This window comes from Hyperolius riggenbachi, chromosome 6 (assembly GCF_040937935.1).
Source record: "Hyperolius riggenbachi isolate aHypRig1 chromosome 6, aHypRig1.pri, whole genome shotgun sequence".
Lineage (NCBI taxonomy): Eukaryota > Metazoa > Chordata > Amphibia > Anura > Hyperoliidae > Hyperolius > Hyperolius riggenbachi.
Window position 1 is genome coordinate 123155064 of NC_090651.1, and position 14891 is coordinate 123169954.

The window sequence follows — 14891 nt, forward strand, 5'->3', positions numbered from 1 at the left end:
GAAGCCAGGGAGGGAGCTCCGTGGGAACTGCGCGCCTGAGGAGCCGGCCGGGAGAGGAGACCAGGGAGAGAAGACTTCTGCCAGTGCCAGCCTGCCAGGTGAGTAAATTCTTTTCTTTTTGCAGCCGCAGCCCTAATTGCGATTGATTTCTGCTGAACTGTGCCCTAATTGCATTTGATATCTGCTGAAAATGTGGCCCTAATTGCGATTGATTTCTGCTGAACTGTGCCCTAATTGCGTTTGATATCTGCTGAAAATGTGGCCCTAATTGCGATTGATTTCTGCTGAACTGTGCCCTAAATGCGTTTGATATCTGCTGAAAATGTGGCCCTAATTGCGATTGATTTCTGCTGAACTGTGCCCTAAATGCGTTTGATATCTGCTGAAAATGTGGCCCTAATTGCGATTGATTTCTGCTGAACTGTGCCCTAATTGCGTTTGATATCTGCTGAAAATGTGGCCCTAATTGCGATTGATTTCTGCTGAACTGTGCCCTAATTGCATTTGATATCTGCTGAAAATGTGGCCCTAATTGCGATTGATTTCTGCTGAACTGTGCCCTAATTGCGTTTGATATCTGCTGAAAATGTGGCCCTAATTGCGATTGATTTCTGCTGAACTGTGCCCTAAATGCGTTTGATATCTGCTGAAAATGTGGCCCTAATTGCGATTGATTTCAGCTGAACTGTGCCCTAAATGCGTTTGATATCTGCTGAAAATGTGGCCCTAGTTGCGATTGATTTCTGCTGAACTGTGCCCTAATTGCGATTGATTTCTGCTGAACTGTGCCCTAATTGCGTTTGATATCTGCTGAAAATGTGGCTCTAATTGCGTTTGATTTCTGCTGAACTCTGCCCTAATTGCGTTTGATTTCTGCTGAAAATGTGCCCTAATTGCGTTTGATTTCGGCTGAAAATGTGCCCTAATTGCGTTTGATTTCTGCTGAAAATGTGCCCTAATTGCGTTTGATTTCTGCTGAAATGTGGCCCAAATTGCGTTTTTATTTTCTGGTGTCTGGGGTAACTGTTGCTGCATTTATTATTTAATGGTCATAGTTGGCTATATTTGCTGTGCTACGGTTAAGCTTCGCCCATACAATGTCATGGCCGCGCCAATCTTTCGGCGCGCTACGCGCGCCTCAATCACCCCAACATCCATTTTTTCCCCGCAAACAGCCCCGCCCCAATTCGCCCTCCTGCTCCACCCACATGTCATGGCCACGCCCACTTATGCGGGATAGCCACACCCATTTTTCGCCGCGGATAGGGTCTCTTGCTACAGTCCGCTTGGGGCCACAAAAACCTTAGCTGCACCCCTGGTGGTGGGTGTAGAACTGCTATAAACATTTGATTTCCCAATGTTAGACTTAACATATTTTTTTTTTCCTTAGGTGGCTTGAAATTGTTTGCGTCAGATAAAGTTGATGCCAATGGCTTGATTGACTCCTTTAGTGGCATCAAATCCAGTAGTGGAGATGTTACTGCTCAATCCATACAGGTACATATATTTTGATAGCATATGCACTTGTTTTTGAACTTTGTTGTACTGTAAAATCTCAGGTGATTATGTGTAAATATATCAGAAATATATGAGAAAACACTTACACGAGTTTTAATGCAGTTATGTGCTCACATTGACTATAATGGAAGCTCAAAATATAACATACAGTGGGTTACAAAAGTATTCGGCCCCCTTGAAGTTTTCCTGTAACGATCTGTGTCAGCACACAGAGAGAATCTGATTATTGGTTATCTGCAGTATCACCAAGAATACAGATTATACCTGATTATTGATGATCTGCAGAATCACCGATAATCCAAGTATAACTAACCTCTGGACACCTTTATAGTGTGAGTGTTTGGTGCAACAGTAATGACTTTGAGTAAGACCACCCGAGGAGCAGGTGGTCTTTGGCAGTATGGACGATACCGCCTTTTGGGAAGTGCAAAAACCTTCCAGCAGCCTGAGACCTCCAAAGGGGTGGAGTCCCAGGGCTGAAAATAGGAAGGACCTGTGAATGAGTGACACCTGAAAGGTGGATGTCACTAGCAGGTCTGGAGACTATCTCTTAAGGAGAGAGATAGCTATCGAGGTCGGGCAAGCCAGGTCGGCAACACACAGACAGACAAAGTACATAGACAGAAGGCTGATTCGGTATCCAAAGGCAGGCAGTGTTTGGCAACAGATAATCAGGTTTGCGTAGGTACCGAAGGTTACCGTTAGGTTGCGTAGGTGGTCTCTACACCCTGGAACTAGTCTGAAGTATAATATGATGGTACAGCGTATTCCTAGACTTGGGTGTGAGGTCCGTGGTCTCGACACCCTGGAACTAGTCTGGAGTATAACAGAATGATAACACAGAGTCCCTAGTCTCGGGTGTGAGGTCCGTGGTCTCGACACCCTGGAACTAGTCTGGAGTATAACAGAATGATAACACAGAGTCCCTAGTCTTGGGTGTGAGGTCCGTGGTCTCGACACCCTGGAACTAGTCTGGAGTATAACAGAATGATAACACAGAGTCCCTAATCTTGGGTGTGAGGTCCGTGGTCTCGACACCCTGGAACTAGTCTGAAGTATAACACAATAATACACAGAAGTAATCTGGCTCAGTGTGAATTCCCAGGTCCTCCTGGTTCTAACACACTGTAGGATCTGACTAAGGTCTGAGTGCTTCCACGTAAGTGTTCGCAACGGCAGACAACTTGAGACTGACCAGCAGTGACTATATATAGCGCGGCGCTCTCCGGCGCCACCTATCAGCGATCAACCAATAGCCACTTGCTTTGAGGTCAGCTGACCAATCTGGTCAGCTGATCCCTCCTTATTTGTCATAAAGGTTCTGCCTCTCAGCGCGCGCGCGCGTATTCCTCAGCCTGTGTAAACTAACAGGCCCAGCCACACCAGACGCACGCTGCTGCGTGCAAACCGCCGCGCTAGACGCGGAATCAGCCGCCTTGCCGCCAGTACACGCGGCGGCTTTTCCGCGTTTTATCACATTTCCACATTTTGTCACATTATTGCCACAAACATGCATCAATTTTATTGCAATTCCACGTGAAAGACCAATACAAAGTGGTGTACATGTGAGAGGTGGATCAAAAATCATACATCATTCCAAACATTTTTTACAAATAAATAACTGCAAAGTGGGGTGTGTGTAATTATTCGGCCCCCTGAGTCAATACTTTGTAGAACCACCTTTTGCTGCAATTACAGCTGCCAGTCTTTTAGGGTATGTCTCTACCAGCTTTGCACATCTAGAGACTGAAATCCTTGCACATTCTTCTTTGCAAAACAGCTCCAGCTCAGTCAGATTAGATGGACAGCGTTTGTGAACAGCAGTTTTCAGATCTTGCCACAGATTCTCGATTGGATTTAGATCTGGACTTTGACTGGGCCATTCTAACACATAGATATGTTTTGTTTTAAACCATTCCATTGTTGCCCTGGCTTTATGTTTAGGGTCATTGTCCTGCTGGAAGCTGAACCTCTGCCCCAGTCTAAGTCTTTTGCAGTCTCCAAGAGGTTTTCTTCCAAGTTTGCCCTGTATTTGGCTCCATCCATCTTCCCATCAACTCTGACCAGCTTCCCTGTCCCTGCAGAAGAGATGCACCCCCAGAGCATGATGCTGCCACCACCATATTTGACAGTGGGGATGGTGTGTTCAGAGTGATGTGCAGTGTTAGTTTTCCGCCACACATAGCGTTTTGCATTTTGGCCAAAAAGTTCCATTTTAGTCTCATCTGACCAGAGCACCTTCTTTCACATGGTTGCTGTGTCCCCCACATGGCTTGTGGCAAACTGCAAATGGGACTTCTTATGTTTTCTGTTAACAATGCCTTTCTTCTTGCCACTCTTCCATAAAGGCCAACTTTGTACAGTGCATGACTAATAGTTGTCCTATGGACAGAGTCTCCCACCTGATCTGTAGATCTCTGCAGCTCGTCCAGAGTCACCATGGGCCTCTTGACTGCATTTCTGATCAGCGCTCTCCTTGTTCGGCCTGTGAGTTTAGGTGGATGGCTGTATCTTGGTAGGGTTACAGTTGTGACATACTCCTTCCATTTCTGAATGATCGCTTGAACAGTGCTCCATGGGATGTTCAAGGCTTTGGAAATCTTTTTGTAGCCTAAGCCTGCTTTAAATTTCTCAATAACTTGATCTCTGACCTGTCTTGTGTGTTCTTTGGACTTCACGGTGTTGTTGCTCCCACTATTCTCTTAGACAACCTCTGAGGTCGTCACAGAGCAGCTGTATTTGTACTGACATTAGATTACACACAGGTGCACTCTATTTAGTCATTAGCACTCATCAGGCAATGTCTATAGGCAACTGACTGCACTCAGATCAAAGGGGGCCGAATAATTATGCACACACCACTTTGCAGTTATTTATTTGTAAAAAATGTTTGGAATCATGTATGATTTTCGTTCCACTTCTCATGTGTACACCACTTTGTGTTGGTCTTTCATGTGGAATTCCAATAAAACTGATTCATGTTTGTGGCAGTTCAGGGGGCTGAATACTTTTGCAACCCACTGTATATGTATCAAATACAATGGTATTTCTTAGTAGGAAACTTTTAATAATGCCTTCTGTGAGAATGGTCCATATGCAACTCACTTTTTCGCCTTAGTTTTCTCTTGATATTTTCAAAAATGGCAATAAAATGCCTTTTAAACCACCAGCAAGCAAGAAAATACGCAAAATAATTTTGATAGTACTTTCTCCAGTCCTTTTTGTTACTTTTTCCGTTGCAAAGTGTTGAAAAGTAATTTTAAATCAAAGATGAAAAAATATCTCCTAGGAGACAACTAAGGAGAAAAAGTGAATTTCATATGGACCAATGTATTCCTTTGTAGATTTCCAATTTCTGTTTTCCGATTTCCAAGTTCCGATTTCTGAGAAGTCTTATTTTTGGTCCTTTTTTTGCCTTCTCTGATTAGCCAAATACAGGTTGACTCTGCGTTTTCTGAATGGTCCAATGCTTCTGAGTTCTGTGATTGAGCTATAATTACCAGATTACAGTAATGCAATTTTTCCGATTTCCGAGGAGTCTTCTTTTTTTTTTTTTTTGCATTGCGTGATTAGCCAAATACTTCTGTGTTGCAGTAATCCAGTGTTTCAGCAAAAGTCCGTTTTCGTTCCGAACTCCAAAATTGAAATTCCACAAAATCTGAATGAGCATCCCTAATGAGCCCTAGTTTTTTTCATACAATGTAGCAGGTGCCTGATGACTACTGATCAATGACAGAAATTAATTTTAAGTCAGTTGTCTCTTTCTGTAACATGGCATCTCCTCTCCATTGGGGAAAATAACATCACATTCGTTCTACCTGGAATATGGGTTCTGCAAATCTTGGCGTAACCAATACTTAATCACTTAGGCAGAGGTGTTTTGAGCAGAATTTATTAAATTTATTGTCAAAATGGTATTAGATAGAGAAAGTTATAGGAACACCTGCTGACAAAGGCTTACAATAATAATATGTTCTAGAAAATGAAATGTACTCAGCTGTGATCAGGAATCTTTGGTAGAGTCCTTCCATCATCCTTCAAATCAGCTATTCTGTGTAGCGCTGCACATACACAGTTAATGTGAAGAGAAACCACATAGTGTAAGGTTATCAGCAGTCCTTGAGGTAAATTGTCTAAATAACATCTTTTGAGTCACCAAACTTGATGAATATAATTTTGCCTTCTAAAAATAGAAGGTATTTGTGATTATTCAGCTTTAAGTGAGCAACTGTGGTTTCCCATCAGGGCACAGATTTGCCGGGGTTTAGGAGGCAGTAGCCTTTGGGCACACAGCAAGATGTTGCCCCCCGAGTGCCTCCTCTTGCCCAGACATGTGTATTGTAAGTGGTAAGAAAAGCAGACTGCAATAGTTACCTCTCTCCATGCCATCGGTGTCTTCACGCTGTCGCACAGTACCTCAGTCGCCTCTCTATGACTCCCTCTAGTGGCGCCTCTCATTACTGCACCACCGGAGGAGTCAGAGAGAAGACGCTGCCACTGTGGAGACCCCCAGAGCTCCCCATCAGTCCACCCGCACAGCGCCGAACCCCTCGTAACGGAGCCGGGCACCCCTAGCCCATCGCTGTAAATGACTGTGAGTCCCAGCAAAGCATCTTTGAAGCTCCTGCCTCGGCTCCCCATCGATCCATGGTCTGGACCATTGAGGATTTTCATTGGTCCAGGCTTTGTGGGGGCTGCAGGGGCACAAGGTCAATGACAGCGACAGGAGTTTTAGTGTGGGGTGGCGGATGTTTGGCGGTAAGTGCTGCCTCTCGCGATGGGTATGCGCGCATTTCCTGGGGTGGCGAGGCAGCAGTGCTGTGGTGCTGAAGGACATCGTCCTGAATATGGGAGCGTCACCCAGGCTTTCGCCTAAGTAATGCTCCCTAATGATCGGCCATCACACAGGTGAAACCAGCAGTAGGATTTGTGGGTAATCCTCGTGTGGTGGCCAGGTGATGTGCATGTGCAAGCTACTTATCACCTCGTATAGCACCAGGCCCAATGTTTGCTGCGGTGCATTATAATGGAAGTTCTCATTTAATTGCAATGCAATGCAATGATATGATCTCACCATGGGTGCCTTCGCACTGTACTGCCTACAATGCACATTAAGCCCACATTACAAATGAAATCTGTTTACTTTGCCTTAAAATTACATAAATGTGGTCTCTTTGAGCTTCTTCAGTATCCCCTCAATAAAAAGGCTAGCAAAAACAGAATTCAAAAAATGCAATTTACAATGCATATAAATGTATGCATTTGTAGGATAGACAAAATATTTGCAATTGTTAATCATTCCTGTATATTTTGCACTTTTCAACATTCTTTGCTGCTATCTTTTAATAGATTGAAAGTACTGCAAAAACAGCCCTTCAAAATGAATGCATGACTGGCACTGTAACGATTGACAGCACTGTGGGTAATGACACCTTCTTTTTGGTGACTTGGAGCATTTCAACCCCAAATATCCAATTAACAAGTCCAAAGGGAACAGACTTTCAGAATGACAAGTTTACAGTTGATGCCACTTCGAAATCTGCTCGGCTTACAATTCCAGGCACCGCAGAGGTATAGCAGGAGTTTATTTGATGTGTTTATCGTGTTGTGTATATCCATGTGTGCATTTCTGCGTTCTGTGTATGCTATGAAAGGGGGGGCGGGAATGGATGATGCGCATTGCATGATGGAGCAGCTTATCGCAGGAGGAGAACAATAGACACGGCTGCTGGTTGTCGCTTAAAGCAGTGTTTCCCAACCTTTTCCGGCCCGGGGAACACTGTCTGGCCAAATTTTTCTCCAGGGAACGGGGCGCGCGCGCGCGCGGGTGCGGCCCCCGGTTGTTTGCGCGACCTAGTGGACAGTGCCGTGCGCAGCAGGCTATGGGGGGGGGGGCTGGGGTGCGGCTGCATAGCTGGCATAGTTGCCCCAGTGTAGGGAGTTTAGTTGCCTCAGTATAGCTAGTATAGTGCCCCAGTATAGTGCCCCAGTATAGCCAGAATAGTGCACCAGTATAGCCAGAATAGTGCCCCAGTATAGTGCCCCAGTATAGCCAGAATAGTGCCCCAGTATAGCCAGAATAGTGCCCCAGTATAGCTAGTATAGTGCCCCAGTATAGCCAGTATAGTGCCCCAGTATAGTGCCTCAGCATAGCCAGTATAGCCAGTATAGTGCCCCACTATAGTGCCCCAGCATAGCCAGTATAGTGCCCCAGTATAGCCAGTATAGTACCCCAGTATAGCCCCCCAGTATAGCCAGTATAGTGCCCCAGTATAGCCAGTATTGTGCCCCAGTATAGCTAGTATAGTGCCCCAGAATAGTGCCCCAGTATAGCCAGTTTAGTGCCCCAGGATAGTGCCCCAGTATAGCGCCCCAGTATAGTGCCCCAGTATAGCCCCCCAGTATAGCGCCCCAGTATAGCCAGAATAGTGCCCCAGTATAGCCAGAATAGTGCCCCAGTATAGCTAGAATAGTGCCCCAGTATAGCTAGAATAGTGCCCCAGGATAGCCAGTATAGTACCCCAGAATAGTGCCCCAGTATAGCCAGTTTAGTGCCCTCCCGCCCGTCCCCGCGGCCGCCGCTGTTATTACCTTAACAGCGGCCGCTCTCCCCTCTCCGGCGCGTGTATATTCAAGCAGCGTATCTCCGGCTGCTCTGTGTGATGCACTGATGCGGAAGGAAGGAGGGCAGCGGCTTCCTGTAACGGCGATATGTATCGCCGTTACTATGGTAACCGAGCCCTGCCTCCTGCGCATCAGTGCATCACACAGAGCAGCCGGAGATACGCTGCTAGAATATACATGCGCTGGAGAGGGGAGAGCGGCCGCTGCTAAGGTAATAACAGCAGCGGCCGCGGGGACGGGCGGGAGGGGGGATAAGAGCACGGCACACCAGGCAACGTTCCGCGGCACACTAGTGTGCCGCGGAACAGTGGTTGAAAAACGCTGGCTTAAAGGACCACTATCACAAAAAAAAATTAAAATTCAAAATACATTTATATATAATATAATTTTGCTCCAGAGTAAAATACACTATTAGGCTTTGTTCCCATTATAAATCGCCAGCGCTATCGCAAGTGCTAAGCGATTTATTGTGCTTTTTTTAAAGCGATTTTCCCTGTGCTTTGTGCTTCAAAAAGCACTTTTCTATGCACTTTTGCTCAGCGATTAATGTTGACACTTATTGACGTCAGTCAGGAAGTGAACTCTTGTAGCCGGAAATTAATAAATACAATGTATTTATTCATAAAAGTGATCAGGAATTTTCAAGCGCTTTGTAATTATCCTATACCTTCCGAGCCAAAATGCTCAGAAAATGGTACATGTAGCGAGTTTGGGATTTTAATAAAATCAAAATGCACACATGTCAACGCTTTCATAGGAAATCATTGCACAATCTCTTTTGGGGCGATTTCTAAAATCTCCAGTGCTTAAAAAAAATTGAAAGGGCTCATAGTGTGAACAAGCCCTTAATGACTTTTTTCTTATGGCACTGTCCCATACAGCAGGTAGTAGAAACCTGACAGATTTTGGACTAGTCAATCTGCTAATGGGGGATTCTCATGGTTTTCTTTATTTTCAAAAACACTGAAAGGAAGTTGCTTAGTCCAACTGCAAAATTAATAGGCAAATGAGTAGGGAGGCTGGCCAACATCTTCCTTCCTGGAAGAGATTTTGTAAAGAAAATACTGATAATACTGCATTAGAAGATGGACCAGTCAAAAACCTGTCAGGTTAATACCTACTGTGATTGACAGCAACATAGAAGAGAAGGAAATTATAGTGCAATTTACTCTCGGGACATTTTATATATTTGTACTTTCAATTTCATAATTTTTCATAATTAATTGGCAAGAAGATGAAGGACTCTGTGCTGGAATGGTGGCCTCTATAAGGATGTGGGAAGCCTTTGGACTATGCAGAGGCTTCCAACGTCTGAGGTAAGTAACTTTTTATTTTACTCACTTCAGGTGTGCTTTAAAGGACAACGGTAACGAGAGGGATATGGGGGCTGCTATATTTATTTCTTATTAATCAATACCAGTTGCCTTGCTATCCTGCTGATCCTCTGTTTCTATTGCTTTTAGCCATAAACCCTGAACAAGCATGCAGCAGATCAGCTGTTTCTTGCATGATTGTCAGATCTGACAAGATTAGCTGCATGCTTGTGTTTTGTGTTATTCACTACTGCAGCCAAATACAGTATGCTTATCACAGGCGATGACTGGGAGCACTCTGCGCGTTTAAATACAACTTTCATCCAATCAGTGGCCCGGCCACACTCCGCACATCCAATCACAGCAGACACACCTGCCAAGTATCAGCCGCGCAGTCAGCTAGCACTAGGACTGTCAGCTGACCGCAGTCAGCTGACTAATGTTTACCTTTGCGGAGGGAGTACTGAGACCGTGTCTTCCGCGTATCAGGAAGTATCAGGAAGTGCGGCCTGTGTCCCAGCCTGCACGTCAGCAGCGGGGAACAAGCGCTCTGCGGCAACATTAACATTAACAGGCAGGTTCCTTATACTTGGTTAACGCAAAGTACCAACATTGCATCAAAACGCAGGAAATGAGCTCTGATGTGAAAGAGCCCTTAAGCCTCTCCCTTTCTCTTTACTAAGTGTACTAAAGACTAAACCCTAGAGGCCAAACACTGGGGACACTGTGGCACAAACCTTTTTTGGCCACTAGAGGCCTCTGCTACTGCGTTGCTTGTCGTGAAATCGGACACTGCTAGCAATGCACTCCCAACCCGGCACAATTGACAATCAACCTATTTCAGCCAAAAATCTTTCGGGAATGGTTTACAGTATCAATTTCTAGCAGATTCTAGCCCATGCATGGGCAAACTCGGCCCTCCAGCTGTTACGGAACTACAAGTCCCACAATGCATTTGACTGTCGCTGTCAGACTCCTGCAATGCATTGTGGGACTTGTAGTTCTTTAACAGCTGGAGGGCCAAGTTTGCCCATGCCTGTTCTAGCCCGATATCTGTTAAAAAATTAACCGGTGTAGGGCTTTATGCTGCACCATTTTACAGTTTTATTTTTGCAAATGTATTACTTGCCTGAACTCTCACACACTAGGGTCACTTGGAGTATAAAGTCTTTCTACCTGAAATGTCAGCAGCACAGTTATAGATGCTTGACTGGGGTGTTTTTATTATTAATTACTATTATTATAAGTACATTTTAGTGTATTTGAATCTTGCAGAGCAGATCATATTTTTACCAACCTATTTTGTGCTTCATGAGTCTTATTCACCCACAATATGTTTATTGTATAACAGCAAGGAGACTGGCAATACAAGATATGTAACACTTTCGCTGGAAACCAAGTCATCGGTATAACTGTGAATTCCAAAGCTGCCGATCCAAACCTACCCCCTATTATTGTGGAAACCTTTCTGAATGCCGACACCAGCGCTTTCCCCACACCAATGATTGTGTACTGCACCGTGACCCAGGGCTTTGCACCTGTTCTGGGAGCCAAAGTTACTGCCTATATCGAGTCACAGAATGGAAAAATCACAACATTACAGCTTCTGGACAATGGCGCAGGTAACCACTTATTCACGTAATTTGCACTATTACAAAAAAAATATGAGGAAAAATTCATCAATTCATCCCTTCCTACTTAATATTATTGAGCCAACTGTCCTCAATGGAGAATTTCATGAAGGGTCCTTGTTTTTAAGGAATGAAAGTATATCTTTCTCACAAAGATTTATTTCCTGCAAAAGTTTTAAAGTGAACCGGAAGGAAACAAAGTGCCCCCCGGGAGCCTTTATCTTGGGAGGCTTCCCATGTCCTGCTCAGCAGAGGCAATCCAGTATTGGACCCCCGAAAGTCCATTTTTTGACGCTGCATGCATGCCCACTACCAGCTTTCCGCTCGGGCTCCGGTGGAAATAGCCAAGTCTGATCGGCTTTGCTCTACTGTGCAGGTGCGAGCCATCTGCGCCTGAGGCAGGTGGCAGCCTAAACATTTTAATTTCCTGTATGAGAGGCCTGAAATATCTGGCATTGTATACCAAAATTTAATTTATTTTTACAGTAAGAATGTTTGGCCTTTTTAGCAGGCCCGAATTTACATTGCAGGAGCCTACAGGCGCAGATACCCTGGAACAATAGACTTTGCCTTCCAAAATACAAACCCCCACCAAACACCACAACAAGTGTGCTGGCTGTACCAGCTGTCACTTCTCCCTTACTTCTCTTACCTGTCATAGGTAACTACAGGTGCCTCTTAGCATTAGGTAGCCAGAGGTACCCTCAGTATTAAATTGCCCCTGACTTAAGGGAGATATGGTCAGTGGAATGCAGAGAGCCAGATGAGTAACCTCTCATTTACACTCCACTCCACTCAAAACTCTGCAAAGGGAAGGAGGGAGGGAGGCACTGGAGGAGCAGTGTGAGCCACCTTTCTATCATCAGGTGTCTATAGGCACATGCCTACAGCGCCTTATGGTAAATCCGGCCCTGCTTTTAAGGCACTATAGCATAGGCCTGGAGAAGATGGCATAGGCCTGGAGAAGGTGGCAGCCTAATCATTTTAATTTCCTCCACTGTATGAAAGGTCTAAATTCCTCTTCCTTGTACTCCAAAGTTTTACATTGTTATTAATTTATTTCTACAATTTATCATTTTTGACATAAGTTGTTGCATCCACTGTAGCAGAGGCCAAAAATTCCCGGCAGTGTATATCAAAGTTTTACAATTTTATTCATTTATTTTTACAATTTACATTTGTGACACTTTATTTTTTTAAGGACACACTGACTGATATCACTGACAGCAGCACACAGTAATGTTATATGGGTGTGTTGGTGTGACACTGTAACACTGCACACTAATCACACAGTGACCAGAAAAGGGGTGTTGTCACAAATGTTTTTTAAAGGACACAATGGGCTTGATTCAGTAAGCTGCGCTGCTTCTAAAACAGACTGAAAAGCCCTCCTACTAAAAAAGCAATGTTCAGTGTAATTTGCCTTCAGAAGGTATTTGCGATACTTCAGCTTTAAGCGAGCAACTGTGGTTTCCCATGATGCATCACTACTGAATCTGCAAATGATCTCTTTTAGTGTAGGCTTATTATACACCAATGGTTCTAGATGTGTGCCAGGCTTTCAGCGGCAAACATCGATAATTTGCATATTCAGGAGTAATGCATCATGGGAAACCGTAGTTGCTCATACTCACTTACAGCTGAATTGTCGCAACCCCTCAAGCTCCTCCTGCGGTGTCCGGGGCTTTTGTTACGTCACCCTGAATTTAATGTCTTGTCACTATTTTTCATAGATATGGTTACTAAATGTTGCTTGTGCTTTCCTGAAGGTGCTGATATTAGAAAGGATGACGGAACGTACTGCAGATATTTCACTGATTACAATGCAAATGGTAGATACAGTGTGAAAACACGTGTTGAAAATACAGGGAAGGATGCCAATTCAGGTGTGCCAAAAAGCCGGGCATTGTATCTACCAGGTTTTGTCGAAAATGGTAAGTATAATCTAAAATTAACCAAAATCAGTTAAACTGCAATCAGGATTATGCACATACTGTATATTTTATTTATTCAGCTACCACAATGCATACATGTTGCAATTCTCCTGCGCACTGTGAGTTGTGACTAAGTTATATTGGGAATAGACAGTAACTATACTGCAAGGGGCCGTGTCCAGGTGGTGAAGGGACATTCTTATTGATGGAATGGGTGCGTTCAGAGGAGGAGAACTGCCACTTCTTCCCTGCCCATAATTGACGTGCGTCCCAGTCAAAGATTTCAGGCTTGCAGGGACCCCTGGGATCAGTGGATGGTGAGAACTATGCTGTGACATATGTCACAGCACCACACACAAAACATTATTCATTAGTTCAGGCAGAGGCGGATCTGGAGGCGTGCACATGGGGCACCTGCTATAGGCGCCCTTGTTATTCACCTCCAAAGGGGCGCATAATTAAAAACATCCCTGAGTAGCTGCACTGCAGCCGAGTGACACACAGACAGGCAGGCAGGAGCCAGCATTGCTAGAGGCTGAGAACCGGGGCTAATATGTAATACAACCGGCAGCGCCCCGACTGTTTCCCTGGCTGCGGTCTGTGACTGCAGAGATACACACGCTTGTAGCCTGCATGCATGGGGATCACATGGGGCTGGGCAGCCAGTGAGAGAGAGGATTGTAACTCACTCCTCTCTCACTGGCTGCCCGGCCCCATGTGATCCCGGCCAGGCAGGAGTGCGACTGTGTATCTCTAACACGTGTAGTGCCAGACAGTATGGGAGCAGGAAAAAATGGCGCACAGCGCCTGCCGAACTTTCCGGCGCACATTGAGAACAACGTACATCGATATTTACCGTTTGTTACAGTAACTTTCTGGCGCCGCGTAGAGAATCAAAATCGGTGTGCATAGAACGGTATTTATCGTTTCAAACTTTTAACCTTTAGTTATTAAAACTTTAGTTATCGTTGTAAGTGTATGCTTCATATTTTTTTAAATAAAACGCTATTTACCAGTTTCTTGTTTCCTGATAAACTGCTTTTCACTCCCGTTCAAAATAATTACAGAAGTTCTGCATCCACTCACGCGTGCACACAAGCACTTATACTGCCGGTCCATTATTAAGTCATAATCTTTGAATGTAATGTAATGTATTTAATTATGTAATATTTATATTAATTTTATATTTTTTCCCAATAAGTAATAATGGACGGAATTTAATTGTACTCTATTTATTTACCAAAATAGAAACCATCAACGGATTCGAACTCACGACCTATTGCTCACCAAACCGATTCCTTGCCGTTGCTCCATTACTTCACTGCAATTTTCTGTGTTTTCTTCCTTGTATTTATTTTCTGTATGCAGGAGTCGACCTCCACCGCCATCTAGTGTTCATTTGTTTTAACTTTTCCTCATATGATCGTATTAATAATGAATTTGTGAATTAATTTTGTAATATATGTTATATATATCTGTTATATATTTATTTGAATTATTTTCATTTGTCAGGGTGATATTCTTTTACCTGTTGTTATTGAGGGTCAGAATGTTAAGATGATTGAAATGATTGACAGTGTTGTTTTTAGAGTGTGATGGATTGTGAGGGATTGGTGTCTAAGAGTGTGCGGCAGTGGTGGAGACAGTGTGAGGGATTGGTGGCTGTGAGTGTGCGGCAGTGGTGGGTACAGTGTGAGGGATTGGTGGCTGTGAGTGTGCGGCAGTGGTGGGGAGAGTGTGAGGGATTGGTGGGCGAGAGTGTTGGTTGTTAGTGTGAGGGAGTGGTGGGGACAGTGTGAGGGATTGGTGGGCGAGAGTGTTGGTTGTTAGTGTAAGGGAGTGGTGGGGACAGTGTGAGGGATTGGTGGCTG

General features: G+C 44.4%; 1 protein-coding gene across 3 annotated transcripts in view; it reads left to right on the plus strand.

Moving 5' to 3' along the window:
- The window catches only part of LOC137521074 (calcium-activated chloride channel regulator 1-like), a 98200-nt gene that overhangs the window by 66636 nt on the left and 16673 nt on the right, over positions 1-14891 (plus strand). For 2 of the 3 annotated variants that reach the window (XM_068239846.1, XM_068239848.1), the window contains exons 10-13: positions 1391-1497; positions 6868-7089; positions 10807-11077; positions 12856-13020. In XM_068239846.1, coding sequence (XP_068095947.1) covers positions 1391-1497; positions 6868-7089; positions 10807-11077; positions 12856-13020 — 765 coding nt within the window. Of the gene's footprint in view, positions 1-1390; positions 1498-6867; positions 7090-10806; positions 11078-12855; positions 13021-14268; positions 14519-14891 lie in introns of those variants that run through there. The other variant, XM_068239849.1, reaches the window with a different exon arrangement.